Source organism: Bombina bombina, chromosome 7 (genome assembly GCF_027579735.1).
Source record: "Bombina bombina isolate aBomBom1 chromosome 7, aBomBom1.pri, whole genome shotgun sequence".
Taxonomy (NCBI): domain Eukaryota; kingdom Metazoa; phylum Chordata; class Amphibia; order Anura; family Bombinatoridae; genus Bombina; species Bombina bombina.
Genome location: NC_069505.1, coordinates 118,143,603 through 118,169,805, shown reverse-complemented (window position 1 = coordinate 118,169,805; position 26,203 = coordinate 118,143,603). Strand labels below are relative to the sequence as shown.

Sequence of the window (26,203 nt, the reverse complement as noted above, 5' to 3'; positions counted from 1 at the left end):
GAAGTATCCCATTTTACTAGATTTTATCTCCTCTAATATAACATTCAAATCATTTTCAGATTGTTATTAAATAAAGGAATATTGCTGATATAGGATAGAGTAGTATTGTTTTTTTCAGAATGTAAAACGCCTAAGCTTATGCAGCAGTAATAATACGAGTTAGATATATATTTATATATATATATATATATGCGCGCACACATACACACACCATTCGCTATTTACGTATATCTTTAAGGTGGCGATGAGTCGTGACACTAGTAGTTTAGTCACAGACACATGCTCTGTATTATCATGGCTTGACAACCCCCAGGAGCAAGGTCAGGGACGGCCCCAAGGGGGGCATTGGGGGACAATGCCCACCCAAATGGAATGCTGTTCCCCCTCAAAAAATATTGATATGATCATACGCTTTAAAAATTATAAATAAAATAATGAATTGTTATGTAATGCTGCATGCTGGGGGCAGAGTTAGCTGGGGAACTGTGAGGTCGCATCACGCATCTGCAAGAAGCTCTGTGTCTTCTTATTTGGAATTGGAAGTTAATTAGAGACTTTTTAGATTTGTCTTTAACGCTATTAATTTTACCTAACTATCATGAGTTACTTATTTTCTTAAACAATAGACCAATATAAGAATATGATTGTATCATATAAATATGTCTATAAATGGCTACTGGCTTCTATCGATGCCTCAAAAGTGCACTGTGATTTTAGGCCGGGCCTAAATTTAATTCTCTGTTTTAGTGCACTGCATAGGATTTAGACTTCATTCTTTTACCTAGTGATTAAGCACATATTCTCCAAATGTTAATAGTGGGGGATAAGACAGCCAGAAGCTACACTTCCCTGCAGAATTTGTAGGTCTTCTCTTATTTTGACTCTCATACATGCTTTGTTAATGCGTGCCCCCTTGTAAAAAAAAGCCCCCCATTTCATTTGTTCTGGAGCCGACCCTGAGCTAGGTACCCCTGGATTGTAAAATTATTGTTCTGACTTCTAATTTTTTGGGTTCTACTAAATACATCTCTTATACAGATATACCTCACTTTACAGCGCTTCGCTAATACAGCGCTTTGCTAATACAGGATTTTTAAACAGTGCTGTAATCTTTATGAGTTTGCGAGAAAAGTGACTAGCACCATTTTGTTATGCGGAATTCACTCTGTTTACAGCATTACAGTGCAATCTGTGTCTCATTGTTATAGTCTGGCAAATTTTACTACCGTAATTGTCACTATTTTACAGGTACAGTATTTATTGAATGCTGTGTTAGTGTTAAACTAAACATAGCACTATTGCACTCCTAATATATGTTAGTTCAAACATGTTTTCTAGTATTTAAACACACTGGCAAGTGAAAAGAAAGCTAAAACCACCTTGTTTCACTGTAAGGCGGTTTTACTTTACAGCGAGGCTCCGGTCCCTAACCCGCTGTATAAGTGGGTTATACCTGTATATTCTTGTTCCTTTGTCTTAAAAAGTGGATCCCCAGTGCCTCCTATGTTTCAAACGCATATGTCAACCCCGGAAGTATATCAATCACATGTACCTTTTATAGTCTATAGTGACAGATATACATTTCCTTGAAGTATAATAGGATTTTATAAAGTCTGCATAAAATATTTGTAACTTTCTTTAATTTTATTTTTATTGCAGAGTATAGACCTGCCACCAGAAAGCATGCGGATAGTACTGGAACGCTGTTACAATGATCTGCGCCTTCTGACAGTGCCAAATAAGACTCTGAAAGCAGAAGGATTCTTTAGAAGTAATAAGGTAATATTGCATCCCCCTCCACATTAATGTGTATCAGGTCTGTCATTCCAATACAAATAATTAAACTTACAGGTCTTTTATTCTTTAGCCCAAAACTAATAAGAATATATTAAATACACTGTTACATTTTTATATTTAATATTGTTAAATAATGGTCCTAAAGAAAAGCAAGGTACAACTGAAGAGCAAAGCATCCTGTATTTTTTTTTTTCATTCTCTTCCTGTTTACTTTTCCAGTTGACGTGTTCTGACAGCTGGTAATGTTTTTTTTGTATGTTGTTCCTGTTACGCAGGTATTTGTGGAGAGCTCTGATTCACTTGACCATCAACTAACTTTTACGGACTCTCAGCTGTGGAAGCTTCTGGACCGCCATGCTAACACAATCAGATTGTATGTCTCCCTGCCCGAACATGCTCCAGGCACTCAGACAGCCAGGACTCTTTGTTCTAAAGCTTGTGGGCTCATAAACCATCCCTCAGAATTTTGTGACCAGGGGGAGGGCAATGTGAAGTCTGTGGATGCCATTTTGGAGGAAAGCACTGAAAAACTAAAGAGTCTGTCCCTTCAGCAACAGCAGGGTGGTGGGAACGGGGACAGTAGTAAAAGCACAGAAGGTAGTGACTTTGAGAACATAGATTCATCTCTGAATGATGCAGATTCCTCAGGATCAGCCGATAACAGAGAACTTGAAAACCGAATTCTGACAACTGACCCTGAAAATAATTTCCAGCCAGAGGAACGTTCCGACTCCGACGTGAATAATGATCGGAGTACAAGCTCAGTGGACAGTGATATCCTTAGCTCAAGCCATAGCAGTGATACTTTGTGCAATGCGGACAATGCCCCTATCCCCTTGGCAAATGGACTTGATTCTCACAGTATCACTAGCAGCAGGAGATCAAAAGCCAATGAAGGGAAGAAGCAAACATGGGATACTGCCGAGGAGGACTCTGGGACAGACAGTGAATATGACGAGAGTGGGAAAAGCCGGGGAGAGACACAGTATGCGTATTTTAAAGCTGAATCTTATACTCCAGAAGGCTCAGGTGAAGGACAAAAATGTACATATCCATTTATATACTGGTTAACATGACTTATGGCTACCATATGGTTCATACAAGAGAGATCTAAATCTGTATTTACCGAAAATATTCAGCCTCTTCATAAAGTCAAACACCTAATTAGTTTAAAAGAGTGAATTTTCATAAAATCAAACCTTAGAGCATTAACATTTAAAGGGGCAGTCAACTCCAAAATTGTTATCATTTAAAAAGATAGATAATCTCTTTATTACCCATTCCACAATTTTTACCTCTTTGGTTACCTTGTTTCTAAGCTTCTTTTCACAGCTCCCTGATCACATGACTTTTTATTTATTATCTATTGACTTGCATTTTAGCCAGTTAGTGCTGTGTTGTGCACAACTCTGGGCATGAGCACAATGTTATTTATATGGCGCACATGAACTAACAGTCTCCTGTTGTGAAAACCTAATAAAAAACTATGTGATAATAGGATGTCTGTAGTGGCTTAGAAACAGGAATAAATTTAGAGGTTTAAATGTTATAAAGTATGTTAATATAACATATATAAAGTATATATATGTGTATATATATATATATACAGGTGGCCCTCGTTTTACAACGGTTCAATTTACACCGTTTCAGAATAACAACCTTTTCTCCAACATAGGTGTGTCCGGTCCACGGCGTCATCCTTACTTGTGGGATATTCTCTTCCCCAACAGGAAATGGCAAAGAGCCCAGCAAAGCTGGTCACATGATCCCTCCTAGGCTCCGCCTACCCCAGTCATTCTCTTTGCCGTTGTACAGGCAACATCTCCACGGAGATGGCTTAGAGTTTTTTAGTGTTTAACTGTAGTTTTTATTATTCAATCAAGAGTTTGTTATTTTGAAATAGTGCTGGTATGTACTATTTACTCAGAAACAGAAAAGAGATGAAGATTTCTGTTTGTATGAGGAAAATGATTTTAGCAACCGTCACTAAAATCCATGGCTGTTCCACACAGGACTGTTGAGAGCATTAACTTCAGTTGGGGGAACAGTGAGCAGTCTCTTGCTGCTTGAGGTATGACACATTCTAACAAGACGATGTAATGCTGGAAGCTGTCATTTTCCCTATGGGATCCGGTAAGCCATGTTTATTACGATCGTAAATAAGGGCTTCACAAGGGCTTATTAAGACTGTAGACTTTTTCTGGGCTAAATCGATTCATTATTAACACATATTTAGCCTTGAGGAATCATTTTATCTGGGTATTTTGATATAATAATATCGGCAGGCACTGTTTTAGACACCTTATTCTTTAGGGGCTTTCCCAAAGCATAAGCAGAGCCTCATTTTCGCGCCGGTGTTGCGCACTTGTTTTTGAGAGGCATGGCATGCAGTCGCATGTGAGAGGAGCTCTGATACTTAGAAAAGACTTTCTGAAGGCGTCATTTGGTATCGTATTCCCCTTTGGGCTTGGTTGGGTCTCAGCAAAGCAGATACCAGGGACTGTAAAGGGGTTAAAGTTCAAAACGGCTCCGGTTCCGTTATTTTAAGGGTTAAAGCTTCCAAATTTGGTGTGCAATACTTTTAAGGCTTTAAGACACTGTGGTGAAAAATTGGTGAATTTTGAACAATTCCTTCATGTTTTTTCGCAATTGCAGTAATAAAGTGTGTTCAGTTTAAAATTTAAAGTGACAGTAACGGTTTTATTTTAAAACGTTTTTTGTACTTTGTTATCAAGTTTATGCCTGTTTAACATGTCTGAACTACCAGATAGACTGTGTTCTGAATGTGGGGAAGCCAGAATTCCTATTCATTTAAATAAATGTGATTTATGTGACAATGATAATGATGCCCAAGATGATTCCTCAAGTGAGGGGAGTAAGCATGGTACTGCATCATTCCCTCCTTCGTCTACACGAGTCTTGCCCACTCAGGAGGCCCCTAGTACATCTAGCGCGCCAATACTCCTTACTATGCAACAATTAACGGCTGTAATGGATAATTCTGTCAAAAACATTTTAGCCAAAATGAACACTTATCAGCGTAAGCGCGACTGCTCTGTTTTAGATACTGAAGAGCATGACGACGCTGATAATAATATTTCTGAAGGGCCCCTAACCCAGTCTGATGGGGCCAGGGAGGTTTTGTCTGAGGGAGAAATTACTGATTCAGGGAACATTTCTCAACAAGCTGAACCTGATGTGATTGCATTTAAATTTAAGTTGGAACATCTCCGCATTCTGCTTAAGGAGGTATTATCCACTCTGGATGATTGTGACAAGTTGGTCATCCCAGAGAAACTATGTAAAATGGACAAGTTCCTAGAGGTGCCGGGGCTCCCAGAAGCTTTTCCTATACCCAAGCGGGTGGCGGACATTGTTAATAAAGAATGGGAAAGGCCCGGTATTCCTTTCGTCCCTCCCCCCATATTTAAAAAATTGTTTCCTATGGTCGACCCCAGAAAGGACTTATGGCAGACAGTCCCCAAGGTCGAGGGAGCGGTTTCCACTTTAAACAAACGCACCACTATACCCATAGAGGATAGTTGTGCTTTCAAAGATCCTATGGATAAAAAATTAGAAGGTTTGCTTAAAAAGATGTTTGTTCAGCAGGGTTACCTTCTACAACCAATTTCATGCATTGTCCCTGTCGCTACAGCCGCATGTTTCTGGTTCGATGAGCTGATAAAGGCGGTCGATAGTGATTCTCCTCCTTTTGAGGAGATTATGGACAGAATCAATGCTCTCAAATTGGCTAATTCTTTCACCCTAGACGCCACTTTGCAATTGGCTAGGTTAGCGGCTAAGAATTCTGGGTTTGCTATTGTGGCGCGCAGAGCGCTTTGGTTGAAATCTTGGTCGGCTGATGCGTCTTCCAAGAACAAGTTACTTAACATTCCTTTCAAGGGGAAAACGCTGTTTGGCCCTGACTTGAAAGAGATTATCTCTGATATCACTGGGGGTAAGGGCCACGCCCTTCCTCAGGATCGGCCTTTCAAGGCAAAAAATAAACCTAATTTTCGTCCCTTTCGTAGAAACGGACCAGCCCAAGGTGCTACGTCCTCTAAGCAAGAGGGTAATACTTCTCAAGCCAAGCCAGCTTGGAGACCAATGCAAGGCTGGAACAAGGGAAAGCAGGCCAAGAAACCTGCCACTGCTACCAAGACAGCATGAAATGTTGGCCCCCGATCCGGGACCGGATCTGGTGGGGGGCAGACTCTCTCTCTTCGCTCAGGCTTGGGCAAGAGATGTTCTGGATCCTTGGGCGCTAGAAATAGTCTCCCAAGGTTATCTTCTGGAATTCAAGGGACTTCCCCCAAGGGGGAGGTTCCACAGGTCTCAGTTGTCTTCAGACCACATAAAAAGACAGGCATTCTTACATTGTGTAGAAGACCTGTTAAAAATGGGAGTGATTCATCCTGTTCCATTAAGAGAACAAGGGATGGGGTTCTACTCCAATCTGTTCATAGTTCCCAAAAAAGAGGGAACGTTCAGACCAATCTTAGATCTCAAGATCTTAAACAAGTTTCTCAAGGTTCCATCGTTCAAGATGGAAACCATTCGAACTATTCTTCCTTCCATCCAGGAAGGTCAATTCATGACCACGGTGGATTTAAAGGATGCGTATCTACATATTCCTATCCACAAGGAACATCATCGGTTCCTAAGGTTCGCATTCCTGGACAAACATTACCAGTTCGTGGCGCTTCCTTTCGGATTAGCCACTGCTCCAAGGATTTTCACAAAGGTACTAGGGTCCCTTCTAGCTGTGCTAAGACCAAGGGGCATTGCTGTAGTACCTTACTTGGACGACATTCTGATTCAAGCGTCGTCTCTTCCTCAAGCAAAGGCTCACACGGACATTGTCCTGGCCTTTCTCAGATCTCACGGATGGAAAGTGAACGTGGAAAAGAGTTCTCTATCTCCGTCAACAAGGGTTCCCTTCTTGGGAACAATAATAGACTCCTTAGAAATGAGGATTTTTCTGACAGAGGCCAGAAAAACAAAACTTCTAGACTCTTGTCGGATTCTTCATTCCGTTCCTCTTCCTTCCATAGCTCAGTGCATGGAAGTGATCGGGTTGATGGTAGCGGCAATGGACATAGTTCCTTTTGCGCGCATTCATCTAAGACCATTACAACTGTGCATGCTCAGTCAGTGGAATGGGGACTATACAGACTTATCTCCGAAGATACAAGTAAATCAGAGGACCAGAGACTCACTCCGTTGGTGGATGTCCCTGGACAACCTGTCACAAGGGATGACATTCCGCAGACCAGAGTGGGTCATTGTCACGACCGACGCCAGTCTGATGGGCTGGGGCGCGGTCTGGGGATCCCTGAAAGCTCAGGGTCTTTGGTCTCGGGAAGAATCTCTTCTACCGATAAATATTCTGGAACTGAGAGCGATATTCAATGCTCTCAAGGCTTGGCCTCAGCTAGCGAGGGCCAAGTTCATACGGTTTCAATCAGACAACATGACAACTGTTGCGTACGTCAACCATCAGGGGGGAACAAGGAGTTCCCTAGCGATGGAGGAAGTGACCAAAATCATTCTATGGGCGGAGTCTCACTCCTGCCACCTGTCTGCTATCCACATCCCAGGAGTGGAAAATTGGGAAGCGGATTTTCTGAGTCGTCAGACATTGCATCCGGGGGAGTGGGAACTCCATCCGGAAATCTTTGCCCAAGTCACTCAGCTGTGGGGCATTCCAGACATGGATCTGATGGCCTCTCGTCAGAACTTCAAAGTTCCTTGCTACGGGTCCAGATCCAGGGATCCCAAGGCGGCTCTAGTGGATGCACTAGTAGCACCTTGGACCTTCAAACTAGCTTATGTGTTCCCGCCGTTTCCTCTCATCCCCAGGCAGGTAGCCAGGATCAATCAGGAGAGGGCGTCGGTGATCTTGATAGCTCCTGCGTGGCCACGCAGGACTTGGTATGCGGATCTGGTGAATATGTCATCGGCTCCACCTTGGAAGCTACCTTTGAGACGAGACCTTCTTGTTCAGGGTCCGTTCGAACATCCGAATCTGGTTTCACTCCAGCTGACTGCTTGGAGATTGAACGCTTGATCTTATCGAAGCGAGGGTTCTCAGATTCTGTTATCGATACTCTTGTTCAGGCCAGAAAGCCTGTAACTAGAAAGATTTACCACAAAATTTGGAAAAAATATATCTGTTGGTGTGAATCTAAAGGATTCCCTTGGGACAAGGTTAAGATTCCTAGGATTCTATCCTTCCTTCAAGAAGGATTGGAAAAAGGATTATCTGCAAGTTCCCTGAAGGGACAGATTTCTGCCTTGTCGGTGTTACTTCACAAAAAGCTGGCTGCTGTGCCAGATGTTCAAGCCTTTGTTCAGGCTCTGGTTAGAATTAAGCCTGTTTACAAACCTTTGACTCCTCCTTGGAGTCTCAATTTAGTTCTTTCAGTTCTTCAGGGGGTTCCGTTTGAACCCTTACATTCCGTTGATATTAAGTTATTATCTTGGAAAGTTTTGTTTTTAGTTGCAATTTCTTCTGCTAGAAGAGTTTCAGAATTATCTGCTCTGCAGTGTTCTCCTCCTTATCTGGTGTTCCACGCAGATAAGGTGGTTTTACGTACTAAACCTGGTTTTCTTCCAAAAGTTGTTTCTAACAAAAACATTAACCAGGAGATTATCGTACCTTCTCTGTGTCCGAAACCAGTTTCAAAGAAGGAACGTTTGTTGCACAATTTGGATGTTGTTCGCGCTCTAAAATTCTATTTAGATGCTACAAAGGATTTTAGACAAACATCTTCCTTGTTTGTTGTTTATTCCGGTAAAAGGAGAGGTCAAAAAGCAACTTCTACCTCTCTCTCTTTTTGGATTAAAAGCATCATCAGATTGGCTTACGAGACTGCCGGACGGCAGCCTCCCGAAAGAATCACAGCTCACTCCACTAGGGCTGTGGCTTCCACATGGGCCTTCAAGAACGAGGCTTCTGTTGATCAGATATGTAGGGCAGCGACTTGGTCTTCACTGCACACTTTTACCAAATTTTACAAGTTTGATACTTTTGCTTCTTCTGAGGCTATTTTTGGGAGAAAGGTTTTGCAAGCCGTGGTGCCTTCCATTTAGGTGACCTGATTTGCTCCCTCCCTTCATCCGTGTCCTAAAGCTTTGGTATTGGTTCCCACAAGTAAGGATGACGCCGTGGACCGGACACACCTATGTTGGAGAAAACAGAATTTATGTTTACCTGATAAATTACTTTCTACAACGGTGTGTCCGGTCCACGGCCCGCCCTGTTTTTTTTAATCAGGTCTGATAATTAATTTTCTTTAACTACAGTCACCACGGTACCATATGGTTTCTCCTATGCAAATATTCCTCCTTAACGTCGGTCGAATGACTGGGGTAGGCGGAGCCTAGGAGGGATCATGTGACCAGCTTTGCTGGGCTCTTTGCCATTTCCTGTTGGGGAAGAGAATATCCCACAAGTAAGGATGACGCCGTGGACCGGACACACCGTTGGAGAAAGTAATTTATCAGGTAAACATAAATTCTGTTTTTTTTCCAGTCATGTGACTGCTATTGAAAAGCTTTGATAAGCAGTGCATTTATTAAAATAGCCAGTAGGTGGAGCTGTCCGCTTGTGTTGCAGCAAAGCCAAGCAAGCTGAAATTAATCAGTTTAACCAGACCTGAGCTATGGAACAGATTTCAAAGGAACAAGATCTTCCTGTCTATAAATCAGTCCAGATTGGAATGCATAGAAATAACTGTTTGCAGAAAAATGCAAGTGAAGTCTGTGTTGTGTGATTATTTTATTAGGTTTATAATGCTGTTTAGCAAATGTTTTTGTTCATTTAACTTAGTTTCATTATATATTCTGTGTTGTGTGATTATTTTATTAAGTTTATAATGCTGTTTAGCATTTAAAGTCTTAATTTCAAAGCTTTAAAAATAATGTATTAGGTGTTACTTATGACAATTTTGAGAGGGGCCTGGAACCTATCTCCCTCACTTCCCATTGACTTACATTATAAACTGGGTTTCAATTTACAACGGTTTCGATTTACAACCATTCCTTCTGGAACCTAACCCCGGCGTAAACTGAGGGCTACCTGTATATAGTTTGTAAGAAGGTATATTGTAGTGTAAAGCATAACAAAGCAGTTTTAAATAAGATGGCACGTCATTTTGCCACCCAATGTAAGCACATACATTAAGTTTTTTGGTCACTCAATGCAGCCATATGGCATAGGTGTGTGTGCTGCTGGGAGTCATTTTGCTTTAGTGCATGTGAGTTTGCAGGGAAGTGACTGCGTTCTCCTGCACTTGTCTGGAGTTTGTTGTGCAGGAGAACGCATAGCTTTCTGTTAGACTAACTTGGGCAGTTTTTCTATCTAGAAGATATTATCACAGATCCTTGGTTTTGTTGTTCTCAAAACTGAGTGAATTTGTATCTGCAGAGATGACACACCAACTTAAAGGGACAGTTTATCCAAAATATGTTCTCCCTTTTAAAGTGTTGTCAATGATCCATTTTATCTGCTGGAGTGTAGTACATTTTATACAAGTAGCTCCTTTACCCTTATTTCGGCATTTGATATAGCTGATTTAGCCTGTGGTATCCCCACCTATATTGAAATTTTCTAGACTTAATTCAAGGCTATTGACAGGTTATATAAACACAGCAAGATGAAGATATTCCACTCCCAGGGGGTGAAGAAGAAATAACTAATAAAATAATTTTCCAGTGTTCTCTAAGTATTGAGCTTTGGTTTACAGACAAATATAAGATAAGTAAGCAAGTGTGTGCACACAAAGTGATAACATAATGAGATATAATTTTGCCTGCAAGCTCAACCCATTGTAATAGCCTGTGGTTTCAAAGCATAAAACCAGCAATTTCATATACACAAACCCCAAAAAATGCAATTTCTCATACATTTTATACTCTGCAGCTGGTGGAACGAGTGATTTGAAATACATTAAGGAAAAAGCAATTTTACTTTATACTGTCCCTTTAATCCCATTGTTTCTCTGCATATCTTTGTAGATATAATCAACCCCTTACATCTTAAAGGGACATAAAATTTAACCCCTTAGTTACCGGAGAGAAAAACTTGCTCAAAATACTAGAGAATTTTTAGCATTTTTGCCATCACTCCATTCAAACAGAAATATTTTTTATATACTGATGAAAAACTATATTTCTTTTTTAAGACACGATGAGTCCACGGATCATCTTAATTACTAATGGGATATTCACCTCCTGGTCAGCAGGAGGAGGCAAAGAGAACCGCAGCAGAGCTGTTAAATAGCTCCTCCCTTCCCTCCCACTCCAGTCATTCTCTTTTCCTACGTTAGTGATAGGAAGAGGTAAAGTGAGGTGTTAGTATACATTCTTCAATCAAGAGTTTATTATTTTTAAAGTAGTGCAAGATTGTGCTGCTTTGTTCTAGGGTGTAGCCGTAGTCCATATCTGTCTCTTCAGTAGAGCTTTTGGTGGCTTTAGAGCAATAGGAACTGGTGGGACATAATTCTCACTGCGCCTCCTATACATTTATGCTGCCCTTATCCTGATAGCCTAAGCACACTTAACTCAAGCTTTATTATTCTCCACAGGGCTATGGGAGGGAGAGGACCTCCTAAACCTGCTGAGCTGCCCTGCTGTCGGGCAGAGTTCAAGGTAAGTGCTAACTTTTTATTCTGGGTCTGGGAAGATCTCAGAGGAGTGGAGCACTTTATTATATTTCAGGGGACATAGCTTGATTTCTGTAAGAAGGAGAACCCTGTGACAGCAATTAGTATGCAGGCACTGGGCTAAGGGCTTATATCTATAGCTGAGTATAGAGAACTCAGGAGGGTAAAGTGTTTTGTGGCTGGTTCAGTTGATTACATCCCAATCGTTTTGTTTTTGGGCTAAGATGCTACCTGTCAGCGGTAGTACTATTTTCACTCACATTCTTTATGGTGCCTAAGTTTCTCCCGGTAGCTATTTTTAACTTAATATGACAATGGCGACCAGGAGATCGATAGCAGTAACGCGCATGATGGGCGGAGCTTGGTTTGAGCACACGCTACTATTTTAGGTACATTGCCAGTGTTAGATGGCTAAGCCTGTATTGCCTAGTAAAGGGTCTGATTGCATTGTGCTTCTCAGTACACCTAAACAGTTCCCAGCAGCTTTTCCGATTTCTACTGAGGGTGCAGGGTTGAGCGGTAAACAGTGTATGATACCACGTTTTTCAAGCTAGAGAGAGTTTCTGGTATCACGCCCACGGGGGCGGAGCTATGTTTGGGGCCGGTTTGGATGGCGCACTTACTATTTTCCTTCCGATATTGGAAAGGAAGCTTGGTAGCACAGTACTTTCTGTTGTTCCTCATGTGGGACCGGACAGCGCCACTGCTGCGTTCCGGATCCGTTTTGCATATAAATCAGAACCAATACCTTATTACTTTTAACTTTTTCTAAATAAAGTTTGGGGTTTTATCTGGTTTCACAGACTGATGGACACCTCAGCAATGGTTAGGCTGAGGTGTAGCTAGGTTCTGATATAGTTATGCACTATGCTTATACTTTTGCTGCTCTAAAAAATTTAAAGTTTCTTTTTAAGTTTTAAAGAGCCAGTAACTTTTTTTATGGTTAACTTTTATTACAAAATTTGTATGTAAAATGGAGGTAAGTGCAGTCTTTTATTTCTGGGGCTGTGCAGCATATCTCAGAACTGACTGTACTCTGCCTTTCTCTATCAGGGGCTATGGGCTTACAGGCTTCCCTGTGTCAGTATGCAGATTCTCACTAAGGTCACAAAGAATAAGAACCAACATATTGTCTCTTTTTTTCCAGACATTCTAGCTTTTTCTAAATCAAACAAATATGGACTAGAAACGCTGGGATATTATGATGGCATACAGTTTATATTGGGCAACTCTCTAATTTATTGAACGTTAATACAGAGGGTGGCTATTAAAGACACAGTACCTTAATTTTGTTTAGCAATATTTTATCATAAACCAAGCTTGCTATTGTTTTTTTCTGTATATCATGGAGGACATTGAACAAAGCACATGTCCTATGTGAAGATGCCATTGTGGAACCCCCAGTTACACTTTGTCCCTTATGTATTGAGAGAGCTTTACAATGTAAAGAAAGCCCATGGGGTCTCTGCGTCTTCTGATGCTCTGATTATTATCTCCGATATACCCTCCCAGGGCTCTGAATTAGGGGGGTGGGGAGGCCCTGTCTGAGGGGTAACTGTCTGACTCAGGGAGTGCTTTACCTCAGACAGATTCGGAAGTAATGTCTTTCAGATTTAAACTTGAACACCTCCATCTGTTACTACGGGAGGTTTTGATGACTCTGGACGACTGTGACTCTATTGTGGTTTCTCCAGAGAAATTGAGTAAGATGGACAGATATTTGGAGGTCCCTTCATATTCTGACGTTTTTCCGGTTCCTAAGAGAATTTCGAAAATTATTGCTAGGGAATGGGAAAGACCGGGTATCCCGTTCTCTCCTTCCCCTATGTTTAAGAAGTATCCTATAGCTGACGCCGTTCGGGATTCTTGGCAGTCGATCCCTAAGGTGGAGGGAGCTATTTCTACCCTGGCTAAACGTATGACTATCCCTATCGAGGACAGTTGTGCTTTCAAAGACCCCATGGATAAGAAGTTAGAGGGTCTTCTCAAAAAGCTTTATGTTCACCAGGGGTTCCTATTACAGCCGACGACCTGCATTGTAACAGTCACAACTGCGGCTGTCTTTTGGTTTGATGCTCTAGAAGAGTCTCTTAGGACTGAGACTTCCTTAGAGGAAATACAGGATAGAATTAAGGCCCTTAAACTGGCTAATTCTTTTATTACGGATGCCGCCTTTCAGATCACCAAATTGGCGGCTAAGAATTCAGGATTCTCCATCTTAGCACGGAGAGCTTTATGGTTAAAATCTTGGTCTGCGGATGTCTCCTCGAAATCTAAGCTCTTAGCTATTCCTTACAAGGGAAAAACCCTGTTCGGGCCTGACTTGAAGGAGATCATTTCTGACATTACGGGAGGTAAGGGGCACCTCCTCCCTCAAGATAAAACATCCAAACAAAAGGGTAGACTGAGTCATTTTCGTTACTTTCGAAATTTCAAAGGAGTCCCCTCTTCTTCCTCCACTAAACAGGAAGGGAATTATTCCCAGGCCAAGCCCACTTGGACATCCAACCAGGCTTGGAACAAGGGTAAACAACCCAAGAAGCCAACTGCTGCTACCAAGACAGCATGAAGGGGCGGCCCCCGAAACCGGGACCGGATCTAGTAGGGGGCAGACTTTCTCTCTTTGTCCAGGCTTGGATAAGAGACGTTCAGGATCCCTGGACACTGGAAATCGTGTCTCAAGGGTATCAGTTGGAGTTCAAAAATTCCTCCCCCAGCAGAAGGTTTCTTCTTTCACGATTGTCTGTAGACCAGATAAAAAGAGAGGCGTTCTTACATTGTGTAAAAGACCTCTCCTCCATGGGAGTAATTTGTCCCGTTCCAATAGAGGAACAGGGACAGGGGTTTTACTCAAATATTTTTGTAGTTCCCAAAAAAGAGGGAACGTTCCGACCCATCTTAGATCTCAAGAGTCTAAACAAGTTTCTCAGAGTCCCATCCTTCAAGATGGAGACTATTCGGACAATTCTTCCATTGATCCAGGAGGGTCAATATATGTCTACCGTGGATTTAAAGGATGCATACCTTCATATTCCTATCCACAGAGATCATCACAAGTTCCTGAGGTTTGCCTTTCTGGACAAGCATTTTCAGTTTGTGGCCCTTCCTTTTGGTCTGGCCATAGCACCCAGATTCTTCACGAAGGTTCTGGGGTCTCTGCTAGCGGTTCTCAGGCCGTAGGGCATTTCAGTGGCGCCTTATCTGGACGACATTCTGATCCAGGCGTCTTATCAGCTGACAAAGTCTCATACCGACATTGTTCTGTCCTTTCTAAGGACTCACGGGTGGAAGGTGAACTATAATCGACTCTCTATCCATGAAAATCTTTCTGACGGAAGTCAGAAAGTTAAAGATTTTGGATACCTGCCGAAACCTTCAGTCCAATCCTCGGCCGTCAGTGGCTCAGTGCATGGAAGCAATTGGATTGATGGTGGCAGCAGTGGACATCATTCCATTTGCTCGCTTTCATCTAAGACCTCTACAACTGAGCATGCTCAGGCAATGGAATGGAGATTATGCAAATTTGTCTCCTCAAATAGATCTCGATCAGGAGACAAGGGACTCTCTTCTTTGGTGGTCGTCGGATCATCTGTCCCAAGGGACGTGCTTCCGCAGACTCTCATAGGTGATATTGACAATGAACGCCAGCCTGCTAGGATGGGGTGCAGTCTGGAACTCCCTGAAAGCTCAGGGTGTGTGGACTCGGTCGGAGTCTCTACTTCCAATCAATATTCTGGAGTTGAGAGCAATTTTCAATGTGCTTCAGGCTTGGCCTCAGTTGGATTCGGTCAAATTCATCAGATTCCAGTCGGACAACATCACGACTGTGGCTTACATCAATCATCAGGGAGGAACAAGGAGTTCATTGGCGATGACGTATCCAAGATAATTCAGTGGGCGGAAGCTCACTCTTGTTATCTGTCAGCAATCTACATCCCAGGAGTGGACAACTGGGAAGCGGATTTTTTGAGCAGACAGACGTTTCATCCGGGGAATGGGAACTCCATCCGGAGGTCTTTGCCAACCTGATTCTCACATGGGGCAGGCCAGAGCTGGATCTTATGGCGTCTCGTCAGAATGCCAAGCTTCCGAGATACGGATCCAGGTCCAGGGATCCTCAGGCCGAACTGATAGATGCCTTGGCAGTGCCTTGGTCGTTCAACCTAGCGTATGTGTTCCCGCCGTTTGCTCTCCTTCCCCGGGTGATTGCTCGAGTCAAACAGGAGAGGGCTTCGGTGATCCTCATCGCTCCTGCATGGCCTCGCAGGACTTGGTATGCCGATCTGGTGGACATGTCCTCTCTGCCACCGTGGAAGCTTCCATTGAGGCAGGACCTTCTCATTCAGGGACCCTTCCATCATCCGAATCTAATTTCTCTGCAGCTGACTGCTTGGAGATTGAACGCTTGATTTTATCTAAGCGAGGGTTCTCTGATTCGGTCATTGATACCTTGATTCAGGCACGTAAGCCTGTTACTAGAAAAATTTACCATAAGATATGGCGTAAATATCTTTATTGGTGCGAATCCAAGGGCTACTCATGGAGTAAGATTAGGATTCCTAGGATTTTATCTTTTCTCCAAGATGGATTGGAGAAAGGGTTGTCAGCAAGTTCCTTAAAGGGACAGATTTCTGCTCTATCTATTTTGCTACACAAACGTCTGGCAGATGTTCCGGATGTTCAATCTTTCTGTCAGGCTCTGACTAGAATCAGGCCTGTGTTTAGATTAATTGCTCCTCCTTGCAGTTTGAATTTTGTTCTTAATGTTCTTCAAGGGGTTCCGTTTGAACCTATGCATTCCATAGATATTAAGTTGTTATCTTGGAAAGTTTTATTTTTGGTTGCTATTTCTTCTGCTCACAGAGTTTCTGAGCATTCGGCATTACAATGTGATTCTCCTTACCTTATTTTTCATGCAGATAAGGTAGTGTTACGTACCAAACCTGGTTTTCTTCCTAAGGTTGTTTCCAACAAAAATATTAATCATGAAATTATTGTTCCTTCATTGTGTCCTAATCCTTCTTCTAAGAAGGAGCGTCTGTTACATAATTTGGACGTAGTCCGTGCCCTGAAGTTTTACTTGCAGGCGAATAAAGAATTTAGTCAATCATCTTCATTATTTGTTGTCTTTTCTGGGAAACGTAGGGGTCAGAAAGCTACGGCTACCTCTTTCTTTTTGGCTGAAGAGTATCATCCGTTTTGCATATGAGACTGCTGGACAGCAGCCTCCTGAACGAATTACGGCTCATTCCACTAGGGCTGTGGCTTCCTCATGGGCATTTAAAAATGACGCTTCTGTTGAACAGATTTGCAAGGCTGCAACTTGGTCGTCTCTTCACACTTTTTCCAAATTTTCCAAATTTGATACTTTTGCTTCGTCCGAGGCTGTTTTTGGGAGAAAGGTTCTTCAAGCAGTTTAAGTGAACAATCTGTCAAAGTATCATTCCAGTCCTTAATAAATTCCTTAACCTCTGTGATGAATGTAGGGAATTTATTCACTCTTAGTCCCCTGGGAATCATCCCCATAGAGTGATACCATTCCAAAATACAAATGTCCCAATTATATTTCTTTTCTTTAATCCTCAGGGTTTCCATCTCACTGAACAACTGTCCCAAAGAGAGCTGTGATTTATCAAGTGAGAAAATGCTCTCTAAATCCTTAATGTTAGTGTCCCGTTCATCAACTGACTTTAATGAGTAGTATACACATTCTACTGTACCCCCATTTCCATTCTCTGACAGTTTTTCCATGCTTACGGCTAGATAGTTCTATTCAAAGGGGTAGATGTTGGGTTTGCCTGTTTTCCCGATATGCAAATCAAAACTACGTTGACCCCTTATGAACTATCTCCCAATACTTTATGTCCTCGAATTGCCTGTATTTATTAAGCCAAGATCATATATATAGTATGGTATGACCATTTTATCCTGCTGAATCAATAGAACACCTTGGGCAAATCTTGACTACCAAAATATATATTTCCGTGTCACATACAACAGAGACAAAGTCACAGTAAAGATCTGAAAAGCATATAGTGCTGTAACTTGGTCTTACCCCGGTCCACAGAGATGGACAGACCTGGAACCGAGACCCTTGCGTCCCCTGTGTTGCCTCTCCTCCTCAGGGTAAGCCTCAATCAGTGGCAGCTTTCTCCTTCTTGCCCAGTGCAGTACTTATATCTCCCAGCTTTTGCCATAGCTCCTCTTACTCCACCCGGTATCAGGCAAACGCGTGCAGATACATCGTCAAAAAATGAACAGACCGGGGAGTTCGCTTCAATAAAAAATACCTTTATTTCTTTCACGTTAAAAAATACCAGTGTACTTCCTCCACTCAGTATCCGGATGTGTCGGCAGCGTCACAGGTCAGCTGACGCGTTTCGGCCAATGGCCTTAGTCTTAGCTGTGTGACCTGCCTATCCGGACTAAAACCTTTATACTATGTGTCCTTCATTGTGATAGGTTTAAAATAAATGACGTTGCCGACCCAGCCCCCTTGCTATATATTTTATATTATTCATTACGATATGTGCTTATACATAGATCCACACTACTTTAACATATTCACAGTATGTAAGCACTTGAATTTCATTTATAATGGGGCCAGTTATCCAAGCAAAATTTAAATTGCAAACAATTGATAGTATATACAAATGATCAATTAACGTGACACTTGTTTCTATATACATCTCGGACAGCAGAATCGATACCAATAGGAGGGGTTTCAAAGACAGTTGATATTATATACAATAGATGATGACGAAAAACTTATTATACATTTAATTAGTTCTAATATAGTGTAACTTCTGTGTATATTTGAGTGCCACTAAACGACTTTTGATAGCTTCACTATACCTTACACAGGTTTATGAAAGGACTCTGATATCCTATAATTGTGACATTCTCAAAATGTAACTAATATTATGAATTACGCTTGTAAAAAGTGATGGGGTAAATTAGTTAGCTCGTAAGGGTAATAGTATCTTAATGAAGAGATTAACCTGACACTTCCCTGATCCCCCCCCCCCCCCCCCCCGGTAAAATTTTCTGTGGAGAACACTTTATTTTCTGCAGTGTACAATCCTCCTTACGCTCCTCTGTGTTTGGACGTAGGTACTACGCCAATACAGTATACTGGGCAAAGTACTATGTACATCCATTTGGCGCATGGGGATTACACTTTTATGGTTCAGATAGAGCAAGCAATTTAAATACCTATAATTTAAATTTACTTCCATTATTAAAATGTGCAAAAAAAATAAAAAATAGGTTGCACCACCTTCAGCTTGGATATTTTACTAGAACAAGAGCAAAAAAAAAACATGTTTCGTGTCACAGACCCATAATCATATCTATACAAGTAAAATAATCAATCACATATGGACTCTCTTCATCATATTAGCAAATAGCACCACCTAGTGGGCTAAATTTAAAATAGCTGTAGGTAATTTGCATATGCAGAATACGCCAACACTAATGATAGAGGCAACGATTCATAAAAAAGAGACCACTCCAAATCTCTATTCAATTCTTTTGAATACATTGATTTAAGATTTTAGATCCAAAATACGTCTCTTCTTTAATGCTAGCTCACAATCCCCCACCCTATCAATAGTGTATAGGTAAATTACATACAGGTATTTTAAATTTAGCCCACTAGGTGTCACTATTTGGAGACTATGTGTGGTGTATGGACATCATGATTAACAAGTTTAATTAAGTTGTTCTTTTTTCTATTCTAAAAGGTGAATGTGGTGCTGCTGATTTTTGGATTTTTTTGGCTATTGCTTGAGTCTTTGGCAGTGACTTTCAGTGTGAACACCTTTAATACACATGTGCTGAGCTGGACTTGGTTATCATTTTCAAAATGTGCACATTCTTTGTATATGCACACGTTGAGGCGCCACCTCATACTGAGCATGTGCAAGAGTGCCCGACATATACATAGGTGTTAATGTGATTGGCTGATGGCTGTTGCATGATACAGGGGAAGGGATAATGAAATTAACTTTGGAATTTCCCAGAAAAAAAATACTTCTCATTTGAAATTCCATGTTAGAGCTATTGCATCATCTTTTTGTTATTGATTTGTCAATTATGCAATTCTACTGTATTTAATGGTCATTTAAATGCTAAGTTTAAAGATTGTTTATAGTGGAATAGACTTGCACAAGCGAGGAGGGAGGGGCAGGCAGTAAACATGAAAGTTAAACCTATAATGTTATTGTTTTAGTAAAAACATTTTTTATATAGAACTATATACCTTAGCCAGCTTAGTCTAGTGAGTTGTTGCACTAAAACATAACTGGGGTCCACAGAAGTGGACTTAAAGGGACAGCCTAGTCAAAATTAAACTTTCATGAGTCAGATAGGGCATGCAATTTTAAACTTTCCAATTTACTTTTATAATCAAATTTTCTTTTTTTTATTGGTGGTATTTGTAGAAAGCTAAACCCAGGGGGCAGTCTGCAGAGACTTAGATACAAGGTAATCACAGATACAAGGTAATATAACGGTGTTGGTTATGCAAAACTGGGCAACGGGTAATAAAGGGATTATCTATCTTTTTAAACAATAAAAATTCTGGAGTAGACTGTCCCTTTAAGATTTTTCAAATCCTAACACGTTTTATGCTTTAACATACATTTCCTTCCTAATATAAGTAGAATCCATGGCTTCATTCCTTACTGTTATGAAATACTGAACCTGGCCACCAGGAGGAGGCAAAGACACCCCAGCCATAGGCTTAAATACCTCTCCCACTTCCCCCATCTCCTAGTCATTCTTTGCTTTTCGTCACAGGAGAAGTGTCAGAAGATTTCAGAGTTGTTCCTCAGGAGGGGGGTATATGCCCTTCACTATGGGACTGGAGTTTTAAGTAGTCTTGTCAGCCTCTCAGTGAGAGCATTGACAAGATGGAGATGCAGGGAGAGTCTTTCTGCGAACCCATCCAGACTGCCTGCTAACAACTCCTTAAGCAACCAGTGTTGACGAGTTTCACTGTCTGCTTTCTTCACTCAAGTCCATGTCAGGAGCCATGCTACAAGACTATCACATTTGAGAGGCTGTGTTTCTGTTCCACAGCATGGATTCTAGTAAGATCTTTTAAATTTGTACATATGTTTAAAATACTAGAAGACAGGGTCACAGTGTGGCTACTTTTATCTTAAATATAATCTTCGGTTAATGCCTCCTGAGGGAGGTTATTGAACAGTGGGGATTAATCAAATGTGATACGTTTATGCTGCTCTGTGTGGAGATTTATTGGGATCATAGACTGTTGTTATGCGGTAACCGAACACACAGGTTTTTACTTTCACCTTGAACGCAGTGAGCTTGGCATGCTTTTTCTCATAACAGGGGCGGTCCTGTCTTGCGCACCACGTGACCGGGTGTGGTCACACTTTCGTTTTCCCTTTCCTGACCGAGCTAGCTGTCGTAGAAGACGTTTGTTTCTCTGATGCCTGGGTCTAGGAGGTGGTGAGTGCCCCAGTCATTGGGAGTATAAAGGTGCCATTTTGTGAGAAATAAAAGATAATTTATTCTGTGTCCTACTGTTATTAGCGCAAGCTATAGAGGATTCTGATATGCTCAAAGGTACTCTCTATATTGTGAGGAGGTCTTGGTATGCCCGCCCTCTCAACTATGTTCCGTATGCATCAATAAGGTTATGTCTAAGAAGGTTAACCCCTTTAGAACTACTGAGCCATCCACCTCTGAGGACTCGCCGTCCCGTGAGGTGCATACCCATTAGTCATCTCCCTCATCACATGCAGCTTCCAGTAGCACGCCTGCTCCTCCGTCTTGAGGGAGCCTTTTACCATCAGACTTTACCGTGCAGTTAAAGACTGCAGTGTCTGAGGCTCTTAGTGCTTTACCTCACCCTGCCAAGCGCAAGCGAAAGGTTAAACATAGCTCTTCGGTCCAGGGGTCATCCAGTGATTTATTAGATTTGTCTGTTTTTCAAGTATCCAAGGATGGGATCACACTCTGAGTCTTCAGAGGGTAAACTTTCTGGATCGGAGTCTTCTACCTTAGGCCTCCGGCTGCGGAGGAGCCAGCCTTTAGATTTAAAATTGAACACTTACGTTTTCTTCTAAAGGAGTTTTGTTGACATTAGAGGTTCCAGAGGCCAAGTTGCCTGATTAAACTTTGATCCCTAAATTAGACAGAGTGTACAAGGACAGGGTAGCACCACTAACTTTTCCTGTACCTGTAAAAATGACGAAAATTATTAAGAACAAATGGGACAGAATTGGATCTTCCTTTTCCCCTTCGTCTGCCTTTAAAAAAATTATTCCCGGACTCTCAGCTGGAGTTGTGGGGTTCCGTCCCTAAGGTGGATGGCGCTATCTCCACGCTAACCAAGCTTACTACTATCCCACTTGAGGATAGCTCGTCATTCAGAGAGCCGATGATTAAGAAGATGGAAACTTTTCTCAGAAAGATGTTTCAGCATACGGGATACCTGTTTTAACCGTCATCGGCTATTACCTCGGTTGCTGGAGCTGCAGCCTACTGGTGCGACTCCTTAGTGGATTTGATTGAGGTGGAGGATCCCCTCCACATTATCCAAGAGAGAATTAAAGCCTTGAGAATTGCTTATTCTTTTATCTGTGATGCAGGCATGCAGATTATTTGCCTGAATGTTAAAAATTTTGGGTTCTCCGTTCAGACCCGTCAGGCACTCTGGCTGAAGTCCTGGTCTGCGGACATGACTTCTAGTCTAGACTACTTTCCCTTACCTTTTAAGGGAAATATTTTATTTGGTCCAGGCTTGGACTCCATTATCTCCACGGTTGCAGGGGGCAAGGGTGCCTTCCTACCGCAGGATAAAAAGAACAAATCTAAAGGACAAGGATCTAATTTTCATTCTGAAAAGTCCCAACATCAGCAGTCCTCCTCTAAACCCGAGCAAACCAAGAGCACTTCAAAGACGGCCCAATCCTGGAATAAATCCAAGCAGAACAAGAAGCCCGCCGAGACCAAGTCGGCATGAAGGGACGGCCCCCGATCCGGTGCTGGATTGTGTAAGGGGCAGACTGTTGCAGTTTTTAGATGCTTGGTTAAGGGACGTGCAGGATTTATGGGTCATGGAGGTCATAGCTCAGGAATACAAGATAGGTTTCAAATCTCATCCACCCAAGAGCAGATTTCTCTGCTCAAGCCTGTCTTCCAGACCAGAAAAAAGGGAAGCCTTTCTGGGGTGCATATGCGGGATCTGGCCTCCTTTAGGGGTCATTGTCCCGGTTCCTATCACAGAAAGAGGTTTTGGATATTATTCAAACCCAAAAAAGAGGGAACTTTCTGCCCGATTCTGGACCTAAAGTGCTTAAACAAGTTTCTAAATGTCCCCTCATTCAAGATGGAGACAATAAGGTCCATCCTTCCTCTAGTTCAGGAAGAACAGTTCATGACCACTATAGATCTGAAGGATGCCTACCTTCACATTCCAATCCACAGGGACCACTTCCAATTCCTAAGGTTTGCATTCCTGGATCAGCACTACCAGTTTATTGCACTTCTGTTTGATCTAGCTACTGCTTCACAAATCTTCACAAAGGTTCTAGGGGCTCTCATGGCCATCGCCAGAACCCAGGGTATAGCAGTAGCTCCCTACTTGGACGACATTCTGGTTCAAGTCACATCCTTTCGTCTAGCGGAAGACCATTTGGTATCTCTTCTCTCTTTTCTTCGATCTCATGGATGAAAGATAAAGTTAGAAAACAGTTCTCTTATTCCAAGCACCAGGGTAGAATTCCTGGGTACTATTATAGACTCTATATCCATGTGGATATTTCTAACAGACCAGAGACGTTGCAACCTAACTTCGGCATGTCTTGCCCTCCGGACCTCCTTAAGGCCATCTGTGGCTCAGTGTATTGTGGTAATTGGTCTCATGGTGTCCAGCATGGACATAATTCCCTTTGCCAGGTTCAGCCTCAAACCTTTACAGCTGTGCATGCTGAGGCAGTGGAACGGCGGTCATTAGAATCTGTCTCAACAGATTTCCCTGGACAGCCGGTCGAGAGAATAGCTCTCTTGGTGGCTCTGTCCAGATATTCTGTCCCGAGGGACATCCTTTCTAAGTCAATACTGGGAGATTGTGATTATGGATGCGAGTATATCAGGATGGGGAGCTGTTTGGGGTGCCAAGAAGGCACAAGGCCTGTGGTGTAAGGAGGAAAGCTCCCTCCCGATCAAAATTATGGAACTTTGAGCAATCTACAATGCTCTGTAGTCTTGGCCTCTTCTGGGTTCGTCCCGGTTTATCATATTCCAATCAGACAATATAACCTTGGTGGCTTACATCAACCATCAGGGGGGGGACAAGAAGCTCCCTAGCAATGAAGGAAGTATCTTGGATTCTGTAGTGGGCGGAGGCCCACAACTGCTCGCTGTCAGCGATCCACATTCTGGGTGTGGACAACTGGGAAGGGGATTTCCTCAGAAGACAATCCTTTCATCCGGGGGAATGGTCTCTCCATCCCAAAGTATTTGCGGAGATATACAGCAGGTGGGGGACGCCGGAAATAGAACTCATGGCGTCTGGTCTCAATACCAAGCTACCTAGATATGCGTTGAGGTCCAGGGATCCTCCGGCGGAGCTTATAGATGCATTAGCAGTGCCTTGGAGGTTCAGTCTAATCTACCTTTTTCCACTATTACCACTCCTTCCTCGGGTAGTGGCCCACATCAAGCAGGAGCAGGCGTCAGTAATACTGATTGCTCCATCGTGGCCGCGCAGGTTGTGGTTCGCGGATCTAGTGAGGATGTCATCTTCTCCATGTCGCAGGGATCTGCTGGAACAAGATTCTCTGAGGCTGACTGCATGGTGATTGAACGCTTAGTCCTTGCCAAGAGAGTTTTTTTTTGAGAGAGTTATTGATACTCTCAAGTTTGTAACCCGGTTACTCGTTGCATCTATCATAAGGTGTGGAGAACCTACTCTTCTGGTGTGAAGAGCGTGAATTTACTGGCATTAAATTAAGGTTGCCAGGATTCTGTTGTTTCTCCAGGATGGACTGGAGAAGGGTCTCTTGGCCAGTTCCCTGAGGGGACAGATTTTGTCCCTGTCTGTTTTACTGCACAAGAGGCTCTCGGAGCTTCCTGATCAGTCTTTCGTTAAGGCTCTGATTAGGATCAGACCTGTGTTCAGATCTTCGGCTCCTCCTTGGAGTCTGAATCTGGTTCTTAAAATAATCTGGTTAAGATTTTGCAGGCTCAGAGATTGCCGCTTTGCAATGTGAGCCTCCTTATCGGGTGTTCCATTCTGATAAGGCTGTCCTACGTACGAAGTTAAGGTTTCTTCCTAAGGTCGTGTCAGACTGCAACATAAATCAACAGATTGTGGTTTCTTCCTTGTGTCCTAATCCTTCTTCTTTGAAGGAACGTTTGCTTCATAATTTGGACGTGGTTCGAGCCTTGAAGTTCTATCTTCAGGCTGCTAAGGATTTTAGACAAACTCCTTCCTTGTTTGTTGCCTATTCTGGGAAGCGTAAGGGGCAGAAGGTCTCTGCGACTTACTTGTCTTTTTGGTTAAGGAGTGTTATCCGCTTAGCTTATGAGACAGCAGGACATAAACCTACTCAGAGAATTAAGGCTCATTCTACTACAGCAGTGGCTTCCCCTTTGGCCTTTAAGAACGAGGCCTCTATGGATTAGATTTGTAAGGCGGCTACCTGGTTCTCCTTACATACTTTTTCATAATTTTACAAGTTTGATGTTTTTGCTTCAGCTGAAGCAGCCTTCGGGAGAGAGGTTTTGCAGGCTGTGGTGCCCTCAGATTAGGGTCCGCCTCTTTTTTTGTCCCTCCCGTTATCATTCAGTGTCCTCTAGAGCTTGGGTATGTTTCCCAACCGTAAATAATGAAGCCGTGGACTCTCCTTATATTAAGAAGGAAAACATAAATTATGCTTACCAGATCATTTAATTTCCTTCTGTATAAGGAGAGTCCACGGCCCCCGCCCGTGTTCTCCGATGGGAGGCCCCCTCTATTGTATTTTTCTTCTGGCACCTTTAATACTCTGATATTTCACCTACTGTTCCTTGTTCCTTCTGCAGAATGACTGGGGGGGGGGGGGGGGGGGGGAGAGGTATTTAAGCCTTTGGCTGGGGTGTCTTTGCCGCCTCCTGATGGACAGGTTCAGTATTTCCCAACAGTAAGGAATGAAGCCGTGGACTCTCCTTATACAGAAGGAAATTAAATTATCTGGTAAGAATAATTTATGGTAGTTTTCATTAAACTGATTAATGCACTAAATGTGGCTTGTTTTTCTTTAGGTTTAACTGTAAATGTTGATAAGAGGATCACCTTAGCTGCCTTCAAACAACACTTAGAGCCTTTCGTGGGTGTTTCCTCCTCCCATTTTAAAGTTTTCCGGGTCTATGCTAGCAATCAGGAATTTGAAAGTGTCCGTCTAAACGAAACACTCTCTTCGTTTTCAGATGACAACAAGGTATCATTATTTTAATTTTATTTATTTTCTTTATCCCTTTATTTTCCTTTGCAACTGTAAATTTGTTGCACTGCACTTAGCATGTGAGTATGTACAATAAAATATATACTGTAATTTGCCATATGTAGATAGTAAATCCTTTTTTTTTTTTTTTTTAAGATCACCATCAAGCTTGGACGAGCTCTGAAAAAGGGTGAATACAGAGTCAAAGTATTTCAGCTTTTATTAAATAATCCTGAGGTATGGTCTATGACAATTTGCACTTTTTTTTATATAGGA

The 26,203-nt window shown here is 42.2% G+C and overlaps 1 protein-coding gene across 2 annotated transcripts in view; it reads left to right on the top strand.

Moving 5' to 3' along the window:
* USP47 (ubiquitin specific peptidase 47) overlaps window positions 1-26,203 on the top strand; it is a 410,657-nt gene that overhangs the window by 263,312 nt on the left and 121,142 nt on the right. For both annotated transcript variants that reach the window (XM_053720262.1, XM_053720263.1), the window contains exons 20-23: window positions 1,660-1,779; window positions 2,073-2,841; window positions 25,749-25,924; window positions 26,084-26,164. In XM_053720262.1, the coding sequence (XP_053576237.1) occupies window positions 1,660-1,779; window positions 2,073-2,841; window positions 25,749-25,924; window positions 26,084-26,164 (1,146 nt within the window). The remainder of the gene's footprint in view (window positions 1-1,659; window positions 1,780-2,072; window positions 2,842-25,748; window positions 25,925-26,083; window positions 26,165-26,203) is intronic.